The sequence below is a fragment of the Glycine soja genome, chromosome 2, assembly GCF_004193775.1.
Source record: "Glycine soja cultivar W05 chromosome 2, ASM419377v2, whole genome shotgun sequence".
Classification (NCBI taxonomy): Eukaryota; Viridiplantae; Streptophyta; class Magnoliopsida; order Fabales; family Fabaceae; genus Glycine; species Glycine soja.
The window spans coordinates 49,282,423-49,302,869 of record NC_041003.1 but is presented as its reverse complement, the minus strand read 5'-3'; the positions used below and the strand labels follow the sequence as shown (position 1 = coordinate 49,302,869).

The following is a 20,447-nucleotide window of genomic DNA, read 5'->3' as shown; positions in this document are numbered from 1 at the left end:
ATCACCCCCGATTCCTTGGACCCATGATGAGATGTATCTGAAAATTTTCCGCTAAAAAATAGTGTAGAATATAATGCTATGAAAAGAGATCGCATTATTACTTCGGGGGCAATCCCTACAGTATAGTTCATAGTCGTTTCATACAACAATTTTGTAGCCAAAAACTGTGACCCTCTTCATATTAAATGAGAGGAATAGCGGGTAGAAAAAACACAAACATGCTGAATTAATATCGAACGGAAATTGGGATATGATCCTAAAGAGTTTGCTCATTACAGATTATAAATTACGGACAGCCGCAATTCAAAATCCAAACCAAAGGGTACCCATTATGGTATTTGAATTTTGAGGTTTAATTTACTCCATTTAAAATTAGAGGTTCACTTCATATGTCAAGCAGAAGCCTGCGAGGATCCTCCACAATATCTTTGATGCGTCGCAGAAAGAACACGGCCTCTCTTCCATCAATAATTCTGTGGTCATATGTTAGAGCCACGTACATCATTGGTCTTGGGACAATATTTCCTCCAACAACCGTTGGACGGCTCACTATGGAATGCATACCCAAGATTGCAGACTGCCAAGAACAAAAACTGCATCAGTTTTATTTCTAAATAATTAATTTCATATTCTATTATACAAATTGTTCACAATGATTAGCATCATTAAAAAAAAACAATTATACAAATTTAACTAGTAAGGGAATAGATCAGAATATTTGGCTTGATATTTAGAATTAAATTGATCCTTCTGTGAAAACAAATTGCATTTTGAAGAGTTACGGGTGACAAATAATGGCCATTTTCATTAATGACAAACAATGCTTGAACCTACTAAGATAGAAGAAAGGAATCAATGATTAAGTACTATCATATACACAAAGAAGCAACTTCAAAACATATCAAAGAATGTCTTACAAAATTAAAGAAAAAAAAAATAATAATATTTATCTCAGTAGAACTTCCAAACCTGAGGAGGGTTGATAATAGGGGTACTCAAAAGGCTTCCATAAACACCACCATTGGATATTGTAAGAGTGCCTCCAGCCATCTCATCAATTGATAAAGATCCATCATTTGCCTTCTTTGCAAAAGTATTAATCTGCTTTTCTATATCAGCAAAGTTCATGGTATCAGCATTGCGGATAACCGGTACAACAAGGCCCTGGAATGGCAATTGAGGGTCAATATTTGTTCAAATACAACATGCATGTTGATAATTTTCATAGCCATGTAAAAAATTGCTAAATTAGACACTATATACTAGATAACTTGTAAATTAGCTCCATAGCCATGACAATAGTTGACATAAGTCAATCGCAAATGGCTAAGTTTCATCAAAAGTATAGTATAATGATTGATTGATTTCTCTACATAAACAAAGTAAAAGAGAAAAGATAAAGGTGGCTGATAAAAACCTTTGGAGTACCAACAGCTATGCTGATATCTATATAATCTCTGTATATAATATCATCACCATCAATGACTGCATTGACAATCGGCTGATGTTGGAGTGCATTGACAGCAGCCTAACATGGAGACCATAAAAAGTATGAGGAAATCAAAGGAGAAAGCCCAGCTAGTTTATATTTCAGTAATTAGAAAACATACTTTGACAAAGCCAGACATAAGCCCCAATTTGACTCCATGCTTTTCAACAAAAGCATCCTTATAATCAGAACGGAGCTTCATCAAATTAGTCCTATCATTAAGAGCAGAGCAATAAGGGAGAGAATACATAATAGTGAATTTGAGAGAATGCATAACAGGTTTGTTGATCTCACAAAGACCAAGAAAAATCTACAGAAATGTAATGACTCCAATGTACCATAGCTGTAGAGGACAGACCATGGATTGAGAACTTAATTAAATTTAGACAACCGTGTTCCATTAGAACCATCACCAAATAAAGTAATAGTGAATTTTGATGCACACATCGGGGAAAAAACATCCAGCTTGAGCAATATGAAAATCTAATGCTACAATTTGACAATCAACAAAACTTACATATCAACTTCATTGAAGGTAGTCAGCATAGCAAATGTGTTTTGGGAATCTTTCAGCCGTGTAGCAACTCGTTTCCGAAGCCTTGTCATAGGAACCTTTGATAACAAAGGAAGCATTAAAACAACTTTCATGGTTGCTAAATATAATTCAGGTACGACCAAAAATCACAATGCCTCACTCGTCTTTCTCTTTCTTTAGGAGGAAGCTGGGGCTCAGTGGGAGACTTCAGAGTGGCAGGAGGTGTTTTGGGCTTCTCTTTAGCAGGAGCAGTTTCAACTTTCGGGGCTTTCTTCTCCTCGCTAACCTTTTGGGTTGGCTGAGGAGCAGCTTTCTCAGATATAGTCTCAGATGGGGCAACGTGAGTTGCATCAGCAGACCTTGAAATGATTGCTATCTTGTTACCTGGCTCAACAGTATCACCTTCGTTGGCTAGAAGCTGCAAATCATTAAATAGATCACCCAAGCCAAATTTAATAAAAGAGAAAGGAGATAGAAGAGAGTAATAATTTCTATCATTTCGAGGTGGTTTGAGGAGAATAAAACAATTTAAATCTATGAAACTGTACCTTTAGAATCACGCCTGACTCAGGACTTGAAACATCAATTGTCACCTAATTAAGGAATAAAAACAAAATACAGCATTAATTATTTGGAAATCAAGAAAATTAAATGTTGTTTATAACCATCAAAATCCTTCAAAAACATTTGCATGCTGTTCCGACATAGCACCTTATCTGTTTCAATTTGAGCAATAGGCTCGTCAGCATTAACCCTGTCACCAGGCCCTGCTCCCATATAACAAATCAAAACACGACAGTCAATCACCAATAATTAATAAAATTAACAATTGAAATAGACGACAACAAAAAATACACAAGATAACATACTCTTCAAAAATTGTGCCAGAGTTCCATCAGAGATAGATTCAGCCAAAGGAGGAACCACAACATCAACCGTGTCTCCTTTATTACAAATATAAATAACATTAGCAATCTAAAAAATATTGGCGATCAAAAGCCAAAATAAAACAAGTTAATATAAATGCCAGATAATGAATGGTGTATTAATCAAACCTTACACTTCCCAAGAGTACAAATTTGGTCCTAGATCCTAGATCCTAGACTCTAGACTCAAACAAATAAAGTGAAACCAGAATTTAGAACATACACAAAATTCCTACAATTTTTTGTATCAGCAAAAGTAATATTATAATATATATTAAAATAGCAGTACAAGGGGTACTGTTATATATACAAGTCCGCACCAGAATATGCAAAACTATGGTGTCCTAATACAAGCTATACAGCTATTTTAGATTGTAGAAAAGAATTGTTCAAAATATGTAGTGATGTAGATTGTAGAATGTACATGACTACAAAACCAAGATGAAAATTATGAAATCAATGGACACAAGGATTGTCTTCATTCTAACCATACTAAATCTTACTAGATGTTCTATATTTTCAAACAAATATAAAATATACTCTATATTCCTTTACAATAAACAAAAATACTGTAGCTAAATTTCAGAAATTACAGCCATGCAATAATATATCATAACCATGGATTGTCTCCACTTTCAGAGTTAAAACATTTTTTGATATGATATGCATGAGATAAAAGAAACTTGAATTATAGAAGCATAGGCACGTCAATATCTCACCACTTTCTGAAGAAAATAGACGCCCCCAAGTTCGAACAGTTGCCTCTGGATGAATGACCACCCTACAGAGCAGCAATAGGGCAATATCAGAACTGCATCACTGTGGATAAGAAATTGTAACTACTTTCCATTCCATCCGATCATTAATTAATGATTCGTCATTATTGCACCCCCGGAACTCAATGTGAAAAGATCATCAACAGAATTTGATTGAGTACAAATGATTGAAATGAAACTAGAAGAATACAGAAAATGCTTAGTGTCTGCTTACTTTTTTCTTGAAAAAAAAAAGTTCATTTCAAACTTATATCTTGGGACATCCAATTCCCTTAATATTTAATAACACCACTAATTTTAAATACTTGGTTTTCAATATAAAGATGACCACATGATATGAATACTTATGTGCATAAGCTATAGCCTTAGCGGTGGATTCAGGTTTCTGGAGTTTTCCCTGCTTCTCCAGCAAGCCACTTCAGCTTATTTTGTGATGGTTTAGATGTAGGGAGACACCATTCTAGATGGTGTGGTTGGTGGATTGCTCTAACTTTTGCTATTTGGAAGCATAGGAATTTACTGATTTTTCAGGGTATTCCTTTTGTATCTTCCAAAGTGATGGAGGACGCCTTATTCCTAGCTTGGTCCTGGTATAAAGCTAGAGATAAAGATTTTAATATTCCTTTTAACCATTGGTCTTCCAATCTTGTGGAGGCCTTTGGTTAATTCGGATGGTCTGGTCTGTTGGGGGGACTTGTGATGGGTTTTTTCTTTTTGGGAGGCTGGCAGCATAGCTGCTGTTGTAATTCTCTTTAAGTACCTCTGGTACTATTGCTCTTATTAATAATATTATATTTTCTGCCTTCCAAAAAAAAAAAGCTATAGCCTTAGCAACATACCAGAAAAAGTGAAAAATTTGCAGCTAAATAATACTGAAAAAAGGCAAGGAAATATTAGTACAACCAAATTTGTCATAACTAAAATTAAGGATTTGAATCATTCAATCGGCTAAGAATTTGAAAACAATTTAATATTCTCATTTTCTTACTATTTTTTTTACCAATTCATTAATTCCTCCTGAAGCCAGTAAACGTTTCTACAGTACTTTCATTTTTGTTATAACTTCTAACATTTAAACAATAAGAATGTTGTTGAAGCTTCCAAACCTAATTCTAACATTTGAAAGTCTGGTTGGAGAGCTTGATCTTAAGTTTCCAGAGTCCAGCTAATTTTAAGCTTTTCTATATAACAAACATGTTTTCAGATGTATTTGTTATTTTCAAGGAAAAGATTAAAGAAAACCAAAATTCTTAAACAAGGGCACCTTTACAATCTCATTTTCCTATTTCTGAGCCAAACTTTTTTACATAAATTAAATTAAATAGAATCCTAAAGCAATACTTAGGACAATTAAATGGTGCCACAAACCTCATAGGCTTTGAATTAATCCAGCTTCCTGCAACAACGATAAAATTTATGATTTAAATTGCAAAATTGCAGAAATCATTTAAGTAATTAAGTCAATAGCATCTAAAATATTTAAAATGAAATGCACTGAAAATTACCAGGAGTTATATGACTGAAGTTCTGGACAAATCCACATCCGCCTGAACGAAATACAATCTGTTAAACATAATAAAAAAAATAGTTGTAAGAAACTTCAAAGGATATCATCATATAAAAAACAATTACAACCACTAAGCAAGATTAGGAACTTGCCACCAAGGGCACAACCCAATAATTTCACATTCTATTTGTGCAGGTTGTACATTAAACATGTTGGAAAATAGGTCATGATGTACCTAGAGTAGTAGCTTACATTTTATTTTTGTCTTTTGTATACCTGCTATACATGCTCTGTTCAGAGCTCTGTATTTTGTACTTACCTCTCTTTGGCTTACCGAGTAAGCTAAGTTTTCTAATATAGTAGAGCCTGAGTGTGGAGAACACACTAGAGGATTTCCATTCAATCATCTGTAGAAACCACACATGACATGTTTCCATAAACGAGGGACAAAACAAACGACTATATTTCGAGGGACTAAAAGTTAACATTGCCTTATTTGCAGGTACAAAAAACATATTTAACACCATCAGTAATTTATGCAAAGAAAAAGCATATAAACAGGGTAGGATGCAGAAAATTAAGGCAAACACCTCTTTTTCCACAATGGAAGAAGCTCTAGCAGAAACTGATGGGCCAGACCGGATTTTCTGAGCTGACTGACCTAGCAACTGAAACAAAAGCAAAACAGGTATTAGCTTCACTTAAACCTAAACTTTAATCCATGAATTAGCACAAACACATTCAAATTGAAAATTCATCATAAGCGTTTAGAAAAGACAGAAAGACAGAGCTCTCACCCAAGGAGACGGGCTGCCAGAAGCAACCCTTCGCCTTACGACACCAAACATGATTACGCTGTCAGGAATCTCTTCTTCTTCGTCCTTCGGACTTCAAAACCTAATTTGAAAAATAACAATTTCAGCAAACAAAACCAAAAAAATCATCAGAGTGAACGGAAAATGCGTGCATAGATATCGTCTCGGATTCATAACGTTTCAAAACAACAACAATAACAACAAGATTACACCTATTGGGATGTATTTTCCCGATTCAACCATTCTAGATGCAGATTTGCGAATTTGTGCTGGGAAAAAATGGAAATGCTACTTTTCTCGGGAAAGGGAAGAGCGAAAGAGAGAGTGAAGAGAGACGAACCTGAAGGCCAAACGCAGATCCAAAGGTAGGGTTGACGACGGAACGGAGACAAAGGACTAAAGGAGATCCGCCTACAGAGTTCTGAAGAACAATATTCTATTCGCTCTCTATAATCGCATTTCTTATGTCTAATTTCCCTATCTTTTCGTTACTGTCTTCAAAACACTATTTTCCAAGTCAAATATGAAATATCTCGTGTTTAAAATTCTAAATATTATTTTTCTTCCTCACCTTTGGAAAATAAAATAAAATTATGTAATATTATACTTTCTTTATTAAATATCATGAGATATCTAAATACATTTTTATCAATCAAATCAATTTTTGAAATTAATAGTTTCCAACGTCTGAATCTTTGTATTTTAATTCATAGTATCTTTTTACTGATAAAATAATCTGCTGTTAATTAAACAAATCAAACCTTTTTTGATTTTTTTATTTAAACTTTGTATTTTTCTTATATTTCCAATTAATCATGGAATGTTTTCGTTATTTGTCAGCACTCAGTAGAGATAAATAAAAATTGAGTTAGATCAAGTTAATTTCTTTTAAATCATAATTTTAAAATTAAAAACTGACCTGTTGGATTGAAAATCGATTAGCTGTTTGGTTCGAATAGCTCACAAAACCAAAAAAATAAAATAAAATTAACAATCAATTAAAAAACAATTTAAATTAGTAAAACTGTGATTTGACTGTTCAAACTTTATTTGTAATGTGATCTAGAACCTTGTCATTTTGATTTTAAAAGATTGAGCCGTGAACGATGACCTCTCCATTCAAACCAAACAATCGACTCTTGTTATGCCTTACCTTATTGGACATCAATGCATCTGCTACCTTGTTATACCAAACATAAACAATCACTTGTTTTGTTTTGATCTTAACAAAGAAGTTTTGTTAGTTTGCCTCATCGAACACAATAAAGTACCTCCTTAATGGAAAATATTTTAGCAATAAGTCAACAAAAACTTGCTACGTAGAGTCAGTGATTGGGTCCTTGTAAAGGATTCAGCACCTAGGAACAAGAATTAGATCCCACACCAAGAAGCAAAACTCGAGAGATATAAAAAACCCACAAATTTTTACATCGCCGTATAACTCAAGCTGGTCAATGAAAAACTCTAAACATATTAGGCTAAGTTATAGAGAGTTACTCTCCATTACAATAATAATAATAATAAAAATGTACTATAACAGACATCAAATTCTTTACACTACCCCAACTGAAATCCCCTCATTTTTGTGTCATGATGACAAACTCTTCAAGATGTTTGGGCCTCATTCTGGTTCTTTTGCCACAGCACAATGCCAACCCAATTCAAATCAATTTTTTTAAGAAAATTCAAATCAATTTAGATTTATATAATTGAATTAGATTTAAGTTTAGAAATTAAATTATTTGATGGTAAAAAAATGATATGATTAGATAGATTTATCTTCAAAATCAATCTAATTAAATTTGTTAAGCCCTTGGCTTTTCACTTTGAAATTTTGTGTATAGCTTTAATGTGCATACGTATAAACATTATGTTTTAACTGAGTTTTGATTATCATTAGATTGGACTTTTTGTTCAGCAGATCTCCATACTCATGTGTATTCAATCATATTTAACTTGTGGTTACTTTTAAATTATTGGTTATTATGCCCTCTCTTTAGTGTGTGTGTGCGCATGGAAATGGAGTGAAGAATGTAAACATGGACAAAACATACTAGGAATAACTCTTTCTAGAAAATTGATTCGAAATTCACTTGAAGAAAGACGAAGTATTCTTTTCAGAGGGAGAAGAAATAAAGTAGTGTGATCATATAGAACAACGAGACACGTTAATCTGACATCTTTACTAATATATATGCATGTTGGTGTGCACAAACATTATATTCCTTTGGAGAATATTTTAATGTATATAGATTTTTCATAGCTTTCCAAATAACTGGTCAGTAAAATGTAGATTTATACAAGCTTGGGAAGAGAAACAATATTGTTGTTATTTCAGGTGGAATGTTGATAACATTGTGCTAACTGCTAAGCACATCTTAGTTCATTGGCCACATGCAGCTGCTGTGGGGGAGTGAGGAATGCAAAATGTAATCATAAAAATACTTTCTCCAAATTTGACTTAACAAACAAAACACATCATTTTGAGCACATTTGATTGAAAAATAGTTTAAAATTTTATTTTCATGTTTACTAATAATTTAAAAATATTGCACTAATTTAATAAATTTAATGTTAATATCCTAAAAATATAAAATATTTTTATATTATTATTATTTGATAACAAATAAATATATATATATATATATGACAATTTATTATAGAATAATAGTATAAATCTTTTAGGATCTCATGTTTATTGAGAGATTAAAGTTTAGTAAGTAATTTTAGTTAGTTTTTAATTTTTTTATTAGTTAAAAAATTTGTTTAACAGTTTAGTAAACAAATTTTTTAAGTAACTTTTAACATTGAAATGTTATTTGAGGTAATATTTTTTAAAACGTTAATTTTTAATTTATTTTTTATCCTTCAAATATTCATTCAATTTTTTTTAATACTATTTTTAAATATATTTTTTTTATATTTTTCAGTTATTTCAATAGTTGTCAAACACTTATAATTTGCTTTCGACTTTTAACTATTAATTTTAAGTTAATTTTTCAATTTTTAATTAATTTTTTAGTTAGTTTTTTAAAAATCAACTTAATTCTTATGCGGATGAGCTTCCTAATAGAGCTCATGATATGGATGTTGATTTTGTGATTTTCCAGCAATCCCCGGTCATCAAACATTAATTTCTTCAAATCAAAACAAACAAAGCTGTATTATTCAAAAGGGGTGGAGTTCCCCATAAATAATTGGGCTACCTAGAACTAACTATACGCTTATTCGTTCATTTTTAATAGGCTCCAAAAAAGATTAGGCTAACTCCACCTGAGAGTCTCGGAATAATGGCAAAGTACTAGACCATATAAACAAAAATGGGACCCTACAGAAAGGATGACATCTTTACCAAAATATCCCCTCACTCCCCAAAAATAAGCTTATCCCAATATCCCAAGCCAAAAGTATCTTCCTGAAAGAGCAACTGAACAAGCCAAGCTTCCCCCCATGAAGTGCCTCCAGCTCCAATCTTCACTGCTTCCCTTGCATGCAAAACTCAAACCTCAGCCAAATCATACAAGCCACACCAGCCAAATCATACGTGCCCAGCATTTCCCTTTAGCAAGTGATCCATTAACTACCAAGGCACTTCCACATTCAATGGTTGTTGCCCCAGCCCAATCCGGTGACTTATCCACCTTTCTCCCAATAAGGTCCAATCTCTTTTCTTTCCCTTTTTCATTGCTTGGCCAAAACTTGTCTAGCTACCACACTTTATTCTTAGCTGAAATTCATTAAAATTATAATTTTTTTTTAAAATCTGACTTCTTATTCAAAAAATTTGGGAGTTAAAAGTTAACAGAGTCTAGCTTGGTTGATTAAGTAGAATGCATCAATTATTGTAAATTTGTTGATAGTATCTTCATTCCTACCAATAAAAAAATAAACTGGTAGTTAGAAAAGAGTTTATGCTAGAAAAAATGTATTGCTATCACACCTCTCTTTTTTCTTTTTTTGATGAGTACTCCTCTTGTTTATTTGATAGTTCATGACTATCATAATTGAATTTGACACTAGGCTCAGGCTATATAACAACCTTTTACTCCAAAATGGAGTTTAAAGTGATGCTTAAAGTCTAGAAGTTAACTCAAAATTTCCTTATGCATTGCAGTGCGGTGCTTCTATCGGCATACTTCATAGCAAATTTTGTCGTGCCAGGTTTTCTTACCAACTCTTTCGGATACGATAAGTCAAACGAAGAGCAGAAGGTTGACGATTCAAATGAAATAGAAGATGAATAGATAGTCAAGGGAGGTCACGAAAGAAACAGGATTACTTAAATGTGAGAACTGAGCTCAGGATCAGGATGGTTGATGCACTACTGCATGGTTGTATCAATGTGTCTTTTGTTGTATCTTTAGTTCGCATTTAGATTATAAAATATCTCAAGTGTCATTGGCGTTGCCCATTAGTATTAGCTATTCTAGACTTGGTAGCGATTACAATCTCATGAAAACCAAATTGTTCCTGCCCTTGATTCAGTGGGATTACTACCCACAAAAAAATATATATTCAGCAAAAACAAAAAAATATTAGTAAATCTCTTATAAGTATAGTCTTTATTTAACAAAAAATTAATTATTGATTGATATTTAATAATATAAGTTTTTCATATTAGACAAATTTATCATCATTGATTATGTTTATGTGTTATTATAGAAAATTATATTTGAAACTGTCAAGTCCATCTTAAAGTGTTGCCTTTCTTCATAGAACATTTCTTTCCTTTTTATCCCTCTTTATTATATTTAGGGATAATAATGAATTGAAATAACTCAAAAATAATTTGAAACTTGATTGAACAAGCAACTCATTGAATTTGGTTCATGAATCAAATGAGTCGAATTTAAGCTAAAATTTGAACCCATTAAATAAATGAGTCAAACTTAAATAATATCTTATTTGGTTTATAAATCAGCCCAATATGTATGTATATATAAAATTGATTGAGTTTTCTATTAATTTATATATGTAGGGTGAGTAGTTTTTAATTATGTAGACTTTGGTTGCAATTATATTTTTCTTTTAGTCATATCTCGTGACCTACAAAATTAATAGAATAAGTTTAAATTTGTATTTTTAAAAAGTTAAGCAATCATTTTATTTAAATCTACTAATAAATTTAAAATTTAAAATGTATAAGATTTAAAAAATTTAACTTTTTGTTCATGTCATTTAAGTTAATTAAGGAACTATTCGTGAGTTTGAATAGAGTTAAGTTCCAGTTGAAAAAAACATTCATATCAAACTCCAATCGAACTCATATGCATGAGTTGAATAAGACAAAACTGAACTCAATTCATTTTGAATCCTAACTACACTAAATATTTTATTCCAGTCTCTTCTCTTCTAACTTTTTCAACAATATTCATGTCCAAATACAATTTCTCAAACATAAATTCACTTTGCTATGTTAATAGATCAATTTTTGTGACAAAGACTAAACTACCCAAAAGCAAGCATTACTATTTTATATATTACGATATATTTTAATGTTTTATTATTATTTTTTTACCGAGAACTTCACGACACGTCAACCATGACCGAATTCCAACAGACAAGTTGAGGAGTATCCTCAAAGTCCAACACTCGAGGAGATTGCAAGTATTGGCACAGGTAGAACAAACAAAATGTTTACTAAAGGCCCGAAAGCTATATCTTCAATTCCCTCGAATAAAAAAGAATGAAGTATAAATTAAAATTTCTACATAATACAACCACCAAGTATCTGGCAAAAGAATAGAGAAAATTTACAGTTATCTGCACTCTTCAGGGGGAGGGGGAACCCAAAAATATTGCTTATCCTCAATAAACACAGCGGAAGATGAAATTTGTCTAAACAACTGTCCAACCAGTATCGATTGAAGATTTAGCAGAAGGAGATGGGAACCCAGACTTGGGAGGCTTCTTTCCAAACAAAGATGACTTGCTGTCAAAGAAACTAGAGAATGACTGCCGACCTGACTTCTCTTCGTCGTTTGTCTGATCTTTTGAGACAGACTTCCTCAATAATTTATCTTTGCCTCCAAAGATAAGGCTAAGCGTCCTAAACGGGCTCCTTGGTTCACCGGTAACCATTGTTGATTCCTCTGTCTGCCTAATCATCTTTAGAGCTTCTTCAGGATCCAATAACATTTTCTCCACTGTTTCATATACCTACACAGGAATATGAACATTAAATCCTCTATTGAATGATGTTATTACATGTCTTCGCTTAAAAAAAAATGTTATTAACAATAAATCAACTACCAACAGTTTTATTAACAATTTACATTTCCCGGGGAATGATTTTTCATCCCCATGGCTAACAAGTAGGGTTATCTTGCACAACGAGCTTGTATGTCAAAAAAAAAAAAAAACAGAAAACTAAATAGTTCTGGAAGGTGAGCTAGGTAAAAGTTACAAATTTCACGCATTGTGATAGTCTTGGAGTGTTCCTTTTTCTTCAGGACTATGCTTCGTAAGTTTATTTATATAGTGAATAACTGTTCAAATACGAGGATAAAGAAATAAATTTCTCCACTGGATTACATGTCATATTGACCATGTATTTCATTTAGGTATTGATCAATAGAGAGGCTTCACAAGGATTCAGGGAGATGCTATATAACTTCATAAGTCACTTAGTCTAGGAGTACCAACCTGAACAAGATCATCAACTTTCTCATTCAATTTGTTGTTTTGACAAGCAACAATTATGTACTCCTTGCAGTCATAGAATAACTTCGAGAAGTCACTGTTACTAGACAGCATAGGTTCGGCAATTGCAAATCCTAAACCAAGCTATATAATTAAAACCAAAGGTTTTGATTAGAAAGGTATAGAAATGGTATAAACATCAATACATATTAATCAAATCGAGTCAACTTATACAAAGATGAAAGAACAGGCTAAATTTCTATCAAGAAACTTTACAAACATGATTATATGATAGGATAATTCATCAATTAAGCAACTTTGTGGAACAAAATACTTTATGTAATTTAAAAAATCTGAAATAATAAAAAGTTAAGAACAATTATATTTCTTTTCAACCAAAATTGGTGACATAAAAGAGCAAATGCTTTAATTTTCATAAAACTTTAACAGCCAATGCTACTGAAGTCTGTACGGAAAGGAGATTTACTAAATGCCTGTTTTACATTTTTTATTAGGAAAAAAGGACAAAGTTGTTTAATATTGTATTTAATTGACAGTACACTGCCTCCTATGAAGGCTATCAATTTTCTTGAATGAAACAGGATATTACTATTAGTCCTATGTAACAGGAAGAACATCCCCCATCCTTACAACAATAAAAGCCTTATCCCCCCTCCTTAAACAGAAAAATATTAAAAGTAATACAACATTTCATCTCCTTTAAATTTATACAGGAAGATGACAAGTATGTTTGCACAATTTCCATTTTTTTCCTTTACCTTTCTCAAAACCAAATTTTTTTATCTAGGACCCCCATAACCAGACATCCCATTGGAGATTTGAATACTCCGGTTTGAGCCAGGTTAAAACACAAAAGTTGAAGAATTTATACTAACAAATGCCTTTATAAGTGGTTGGAGCCAGCTCAAAACAGACAAGTTGAAGTATTTTTAGACTAACAAATGCTTTAGAAGTGTTAAAATATTTTTTAAATAATTAATATTGATACAGTTATGGATAATGAAGGATATTTTTTAAAAATATTAATACTTCAGAGATCCATTATGTGGACAAATGGCAACTATATATACACAACCAAATTAACCAATGTGATAAAAAGATAAAATAAAGAACTTACTAACGAAACAAACAGCTGTCCAAAAAGATCAGATGGATGGATGTCTTCAAATGCATTGAGGATGCCCTCCCTATAAATGGATGTAACATGGGATTCAAGAGATGGATTTAGGGTTGAAATATATAAATTAATGCAAAAAATCTTCATCACCAACTTACAATGCCAAATCCTCATCAAACAGAGGTGCCTGCTTAACAGCAGGTACTGGTTTGGATGTTTCCCACAATTCACGCCACAAATTACCTACAATTCAGACAAGTTTAATAATATGAAATCAGAAGAAAATAAATGCTCAACAGTTCCCATATTTCTTGCAGATTTTGTGTTATAACTTATAATAAAAGATTTACTTATCTCCATATGCGTTATCATAGATGCGATATGATATCCAGTTTAGGTAATATATATCTTACATAACTGCTACAAAGATTGAGGCATAGGGTTTCAACACTTTCAATTCCATGGTTTGCCCAAGGGAATTAGGAATATGAAATCTGAATATCTATGCTGATATCAATTGACTGACAATGAAATTATTAATTCAACATTCAAAATTATTCAAACTCTACATTTAGACATTCTGGACCCAAAACTGATCAGTTTGCCACAAAGTTCCTACATTAGACTGCAATAAACAATTCCCAGCATACATAGTGTAGATTCCATGCATATCTTCCTCACAACTTACCAAATCACAACCTCTTTGGAAATCAAAGCCATAAAGAACACATAAATGATGGTAAAATTTATAAGCATGGAGCAAAATTTTACTCACAATTGATGACAAGATACAATGAACAGTTGTTCCAAGCAAAGTAAATCCACAATTTTATCAGATGTTGATGGTCCATTTACATAGAAAAAGACCACAAAATAGCCTTGCAGCAGAATTTAAGGATATCAATCTACAATGGAAAAGACTAAAAATACACCTTCTTTTTGCATTCGCTGACTTAGCTGACCTCTGGTAGACAATGGCTCCCCACTATCAAAAACATCACTATCCTCTGTACTTGCTTCATTATCTGTCCAATCAGGAGGAGAGTACCATCTTACAAAATCCTCCAAGATACATCCAGGATTTGCAGCCTAAAATATCATAACATACAGAACTAACTCAGACTGAACATTAGGCACATTCAACATAGTAAGAAGCATTCACAATGTCAGTAAGAAAAGTTCCCTTCCAGGGAGAGCCTTACCTTGAAAGCTTGCATATCTGAGAGCAGTTGAGAGCACCCAGCACCAACACTGACCATAAAATGTAACATAGTAAGAAGAAAATGCCTAACTAATGCTAACTATAAGCTATTACATGATTGATGCACATCTGCAATTAAATAAAGCTAGCATTTACAAATTAGTTACATAAGAAACAGACATATGATCATAAAGGTATTACAAAATAGCATTCTGTGAATGTTTGTTGATCAACAAGTTCATCAATGCAAATTCTAGAAATTAGAAGAAAAAACAAGACCAAAGACATAGGTCAGAGGTTCAGAATCCAGATTCACAGACCCTGGTCATGGGAGTTCATAGTCTAGATGTGAGTCAATAGGTCATAATCATAGGTTTAGATCATGCGAAACAATTCAAAAAGGCATATAGGAACACATCTAACAAGCAATGAAGAGCCCAAGAAGCAAGATGACCTTGATGATTTTGATAAAAAAGTTCATCATATGAAAGAGTAAATTGGGATTCACACACTGTGTATAAGGAAAACGGAAAGTGCATTTAGATTTAAGATAACAAACTGCGTCATGGATCAGTTAGCATACAGACCTCCCTGTCCGCAGCACAAACTCCTCTGTTTCCCTGATTAGATCTTCTGTAAGCAAAGGTCCTTCCTACATGAAATGGTCCCAAAGTTCTCAAGTATAAGATAATTTTAAATAGTGATTATATAGAAAAAAATATATTTATCAAACCTGAGTGATTGGAGAATACACAGGCTCGCCAGTTTCCAACAATGTCATATCTCCAGCAGGATGATCTGCACCAAGTCGAAGAACAAGCTCCCCACTATTCAATCTAGCATATAGAACAGGGCTTGCAGGAGCTCCAGCGCAACAATCAGTTGATTCTTTTATGTCTGAATTAGCTTGCATCATCATAGAGTCTAAAGATTCGGTGGCAATAATACGGAACCTTTTCCGAGAGATGCAGCAATTAATTACTTGAAAATGTTGATATAGAAGACATGACTTCAGATCAGGAATCTCATTCTGGGGGACTCCTGGTAAGTATTGTTCCTCAGACCATAGTTTTCTTAGCTGTATCCGTGAAATAAATAAATAAGTTTAAAATATTCTTCTTCAGCTGGTAATTAAGGAAAAGTAGGATTAGTGATTCTTGTTACAGATCCTAAACCAGAAGTTTGTATATGACTTTTTTTTTTCTTTTTTCTTTTATAGACAAACAGATTTGAGAAGGAAAAAAAGGAAAACAGCTTTAAAGTTTGCAATAACACAGCATATGGATAATTTTCTGCCTTATCCACAAATTTTATTTATTTGCAAAGGGGAAGGGAAGGATAAAATTGGGTGCAAACTTTAGTAGACCAGAATTTCAAAAATAAAAAGAAGCAGCATAAAACAAGGAAAAAAAATCACTATCTAACTGCTCAAACAAAATGAAGTTTTCAAACTTTTAAAATAACTATTAAAAATCAAAACAAGTAGGAAACAAAATTTGACATTCATCAACATGGCATCATCAAGTGATCTTGCATATTTATCTGGCCAAATCATGTGATCTAAGATGAAGATATTAATGATGGTAATGATGCAGTCTATTACTAAGATCATAATCACTTAAACTGACAGTTACTTCAGATAATAGTTTATATATAATGGAAAAAATGATCAATAATGTAAATTAAATCTAGAGTTCTGGGTAAGTAATAAGGTGTATGATTACGATATCAGAACTAGAAGTTCTTTTCAAGTTAAACATACTTCAGCAACAACCCTGCACCAGAAAAGAGCCATTTTTCTAAGAGTCTTGTAGTTTCCAAGGATTTCAGCTAGCTTAACAACAAGGCTCTCGGGAGGTGCACCATGAATATCTCTTGGCAAAGATGTCATAGCAGTTTCCTCTAGATTAGAGTTGATCTTTCTTCTAAGGAAATCTCCTTCTGCGAATATCTTGCAAATATTACAATGAAAGTGAAAGATCATAACAGATAATGGGTTAAGGAAAATGAGGACAGGCATTAAAATGTTCTTTAACATAATTGCATTATCAGCAAGCCACCCTCAATTCACATACCTGGATCAAACAGAGAATTAATTAACTGCACAACTTTCTCATTGCTAGTAAACTCAGATGTAAGTTTGTCCTCCTTTTCACGTAGCACTAAAGCCTTAACTGCCGAGAAACTTAAGCCTGCCCTCTCTCTAGCAGGTGAAGAAACTCCTGATGAAGCTATTAAATCTTTCATTGACTTTGCCTTACTTCCAGCCCTAGTCAAGAGGTAAATAATTTTACGGAACAGATTAGATATATTGTTGAGCAGAAATCTTTCTGAATGATAGAACAAGACTCTTATGTTGTTGAACTATAAAAACTTGCATTCAACAAATATGTGGTGTGCCAAATAGAGAAGGGGAACCTTGCAATCAGAGAAATAGAATGCAACAACATTGAATAGAACCTTTCAGTAGTTCATGAAAAGTGGCAGGAAAATGGGACAACAGAAGGCAAAATAAATGCAAAAACAATTACAACTTACTCAACAGCTATAGCCAATTGCTTTAGCACAGATGATGGAGGAATGGGATCTTTAGTTGCAGCAGTTAAGCTTTCAACTGAGGGAATTGCTTCTGAAGCCTGAATCAAAGTTTTTACCCATACATCATTAAAGCAACCCATATGTGTAATTGAATTGGAAAATCAATAAGATACTCGTTTGTATAATTGAATAGGCAAATTAATAAGAAAATGTCAATCGTATCCTCAATGATGATTTTACTGGAAAAAGGGGCACCATGAGATTCCTAAAAAGCATGCATTACCAATTTATCACAAGCATACCATGCATTCCTAACTTACTAGTCAAAGGATGATGACACAATCTGACACAGACTATTTTGAAAACAAAAATGCTCGTAGTCAGCATACATTATCAGACTTTGCTAGCATCCTCCTGACTTAACTTGGTTTAGAGACTTCAATCATCTTTTCAAAGTTGGAAGATGAATCCTTGAGTTAGAATGTTTCAGATTTTCTTACCTTGGCCTCAAGATCATTCTTCATGTTCAGGAGGTACAAATTATCGTCATAAAAAGGAACTGCCATGCTTGCATCCCCAACTTTATCTGTATCTTCAACTTCTTTTCTCCCTCTACGGATGTTCTTTATTCTATCCTGCCAATCCTGCTTTATTCCTAAATGTGGAGGCCTCCACTTTATATGCTTCAATTCACTACGAAGCTGCACCATCCAATTAAAGACCAATTGTGTAAGTAAGTAATTACAGGACAAATGTCACGTAATAAATACCTAGACATAAACGCAAACAAATATATAAAAAGTTTTCAACCATCTTTAAGCCAAGACACATTTCGAATTATAACTATTCACTTTGCAGGACTCCTGCAAATATATTTTCATAATTAATTGTGTGCAAAACAAATTTTGAGGAAGTTATTGAGGGAACGAATCAAAACAGAGTTCATTAGATTCTCCAAACAATGAATTTCAACACATCCTGATCAAAATTTCCCATTCCATACTAACCTCTAATTAGAAACTAACGAAACAAACAAATATACTTTTGTTTGATAATCAAATGCAGCTCCCGGAAGTGCATATACGTTGGGAATAAAAACAAAAACGCAACAAAACAACAACGAATCCAACCTCGGTAGGATTGAAATAGTTAAATTCAATGTTTCCCCTCCTAAATACTATCAATCTCCCAAATTTTATGTTCCTAACTGTCAAATCAAACAAACGTTGCTTCCAAGTCCAAATTAATAATTGCCATTACCTTGGAATCGTTTTCGTTGGTGTGAGGAGATTCAGCTTCTGGTTGTTGGCCGGTGAAGGTGTTTGGCGACGATTGCTTATCGTGATCTTCTTCACGACGGTCAACAAATTGAGTCAATGCTAATTCCGAAAACAATAATAACTATTTTTATTTTTATAATTTTTATTTTTGTGTTAAATCTCCCAAAAGAAGAAAGGGAGAAGAAGAGAAGAGAAGGAAGAAAAGGCACATCCGTTAGGAATAAAAAGGAAAGGAAAAAAAAGAAATCTAAAAATAGAGAAATAGTGAAGTGGCGCGAGGAGAACCTCGATCGGATTTGAAATCCAAGAGAACACGCTCCGCTTTCGCCGCCGCGGAATGAAAGGCGGTTCTCGCTTTGGAAACAAAAGTCTGCTCCTCCATTCCCTGCGCACACGCGAAGATGATGAGGTCAGGATTGAAACGCTGAGAGTCATGTCATGCCAAGAGTAGATGGAAGAAGACCAACACCAACACGGTTTCATATAAACTAGTACCAGTACTAGTAGTGGAACATCACAAATTCTGTGGTTTGGTCTTCTCTGCACTAAAATATTCCCAATCCAAAACGGGGATTTTTATTTTTATTTTTTTCTTGTTTAAAAGTTTAGTTGAGTTGCAACCGAGAGACTCATCAGGTTAGAATAAGTCTTTTACGTATCATCGGTAGCAGATTCGAATTTTTTAAAATACGAGCATGATTCTTATCAAAATAAATTGGGATTTTATTTATTCTTTTTCTGTTTAGATTAAAGTAATAATTTTGGTCCGTTCCGTTATATACTACGAGTCCGTGGCAATTGGCAAGTGCACTAGATCAGATTGGCCGCTCTTAAATTCGTTTTCTCGAAATTCATGCCGGTCTGTCCTTTCCTGCAGTCCAAATTTGTCATACCATAATAGTAAGGAAAAACAAAACAAGCGATTACTGTTGAATTAAATGGATTTGATTGTAGAATTTAAATGAATGTTAGATAAAATTGATTTTGGCATAATATAATTTATGTTTAAATATTTTTGTTATAAGATTATGTTATAAATAAAATAATAAAATTTAATATGAAATTTTAAATTTAACTCAAAAATTACTTAAAAGAGATTATATCATCTGCCACCCCCTTAAGGTTGCCATTTGTTTTGATGACAAATATATTCATTTCACACGACTGTACTTCACAATCTACTTTAACTTCAAGACTAAAAATGTTAAGGAAGATTAACAAGGCACCAAAATCTATAAAAAAAAATAAGAGGTGTTAAAAATCAAAATTTAACATAGTTGATAGACAAAAACTTATTTAACTGAATATTTTATTAAGCTATAAGTATAACAAACAAATACTAAATTAGTATTTTAATATTTTTAAAATAAAGATAATATGAAAATGAAAAATGATTATTTATTGTTTTCCGCATAGTATCCAAACAATGAAATGATAATTTCATTATGATAGATATATTCAAACAAATATTCAATTTATTTCAATTAATTCATTTCATTTCTTTCCATTAGTCGAAAGTCCAAACATACTTATCCAACTCATTTTTTATCCGGCTTATCTTCTTAAAAATACAAAAAATGACGCCGTATAAATAGTTGCT

The 20,447-nt window shown here is 32.7% G+C and overlaps 3 protein-coding genes across 6 annotated transcripts; 1 reads left to right on the top strand and 2 right to left on the bottom strand.

The window, feature by feature from the left end:
- Positions 1–71: 71 nt before the first annotated feature.
- Positions 72–6,547, bottom strand: LOC114402408 (dihydrolipoyllysine-residue succinyltransferase component of 2-oxoglutarate dehydrogenase complex 2, mitochondrial-like). The gene is made up of 15 exons (XM_028364973.1): positions 6,389–6,547; positions 6,031–6,130; positions 5,824–5,901; positions 5,232–5,289; positions 5,095–5,122; positions 3,670–3,731; positions 2,894–2,968; positions 2,736–2,791; positions 2,573–2,617; positions 2,185–2,442; positions 2,007–2,101; positions 1,611–1,701; positions 1,418–1,528; positions 970–1,164; positions 72–577 (listed from the first exon to the last, which is right to left on the bottom strand). The coding sequence occupies exons 2-15, from the start codon at positions 6,079–6,081 to the stop codon at positions 386–388; spliced, it is 1,395 nt and encodes a 464-aa protein (XP_028220774.1). The 5' UTR covers positions 6,082–6,130; positions 6,389–6,547; the 3' UTR covers positions 72–385.
- Positions 6,548–9,415: 2,868 nt separating this feature from the next.
- Positions 9,416–10,594, top strand: LOC114372120. The gene is made up of 2 exons (XM_028329536.1): positions 9,416–9,704; positions 10,163–10,594. Exons 1-2 carry the CDS (start codon positions 9,499–9,501, stop codon positions 10,290–10,292), a joined length of 336 nt encoding a protein of 111 aa, XP_028185337.1. The 5' UTR covers positions 9,416–9,498; the 3' UTR covers positions 10,293–10,594.
- A 1,069-nt stretch (positions 10,595–11,663) lies between these two features.
- Positions 11,664–19,591, bottom strand: LOC114402387. 4 transcript variants are annotated; one of them, XM_028364943.1, is made up of 15 exons: positions 19,343–19,591; positions 19,133–19,232; positions 18,828–18,946; positions 18,068–18,268; positions 17,568–17,665; positions 17,105–17,298; positions 16,792–16,970; positions 15,763–16,107; positions 15,617–15,681; positions 15,031–15,079; positions 14,761–14,917; positions 13,987–14,071; positions 13,829–13,898; positions 12,694–12,834; positions 11,664–12,207 (listed from the first exon to the last, which is right to left on the bottom strand). In XM_028364943.1, exons 2-15 carry the CDS (start codon positions 19,227–19,229, stop codon positions 11,887–11,889), a joined length of 2,121 nt encoding a protein of 706 aa, XP_028220744.1. In that variant the 5' UTR covers positions 19,230–19,232; positions 19,343–19,591; the 3' UTR covers positions 11,664–11,886. The 4 variants fall into 4 exon arrangements, with proteins under 4 accessions (XP_028220744.1, XP_028220753.1, XP_028220761.1 ...); XM_028364952.1 differs by having other exon boundaries at positions 18,828–18,916; XM_028364960.1 differs by having other exon boundaries at positions 18,828–18,913.
- Between the last annotated feature and the right edge of the window lie 856 nt (positions 19,592–20,447).

What these genes read in the sequence shown, in the direction of transcription:
- LOC114402387 (XM_028364934.1), bottom strand. Translation starts at nt 19,282, where the DNA reads ATGACTCTCAGCGTTTCAATCCTGACCTCATCATCTTCGCGTGTGCGC. An exon ending in CCAACGAAAACGATTCCAAG is followed by an intron (nt 18,269 to 18,827) that starts GTAATGGCAATT and finishes TGGATGGTGCAG; the next exon opens with CTTCGTAGTGAATTGAAGCA. An exon ending in TTTGATGAGGATTTGGCATT is followed by an intron (nt 13,899 to 13,986) that starts GTAAGTTGGTGA and finishes ATCCATTTATAG; the next exon opens with GGAGGGCATCCTCAATGCAT.
- LOC114402408 (XM_028364973.1), bottom strand. Translation starts at nt 6,081, where the DNA reads ATGTTTGGTGTCGTAAGGCGAAGGGTTGCTTCTGGCAGCCCGTCTCCT. An exon ending in ATTAATTCAAAGCCTATGAG is followed by an intron (nt 3,732 to 5,094) that starts GTTTGTGGCACC and finishes GCTGCTCTGTAG; the next exon opens with GGTGGTCATTCATCCAGAGG. An exon ending in CTATTATCAACCCTCCTCAG is followed by an intron (nt 578 to 969) that starts GTTTGGAAGTTC and finishes TGTTCTTGGCAG; the next exon opens with TCTGCAATCTTGGGTATGCA.
- LOC114372120 (XM_028329536.1), top strand. Translation starts at nt 9,499, where the DNA reads ATGAAGTGCCTCCAGCTCCAATCTTCACTGCTTCCCTTGCATGCAAAA. An exon ending in TCCACCTTTCTCCCAATAAG is followed by an intron (nt 9,705 to 10,162) that starts GTCCAATCTCTT and finishes TATGCATTGCAG; the next exon opens with TGCGGTGCTTCTATCGGCAT.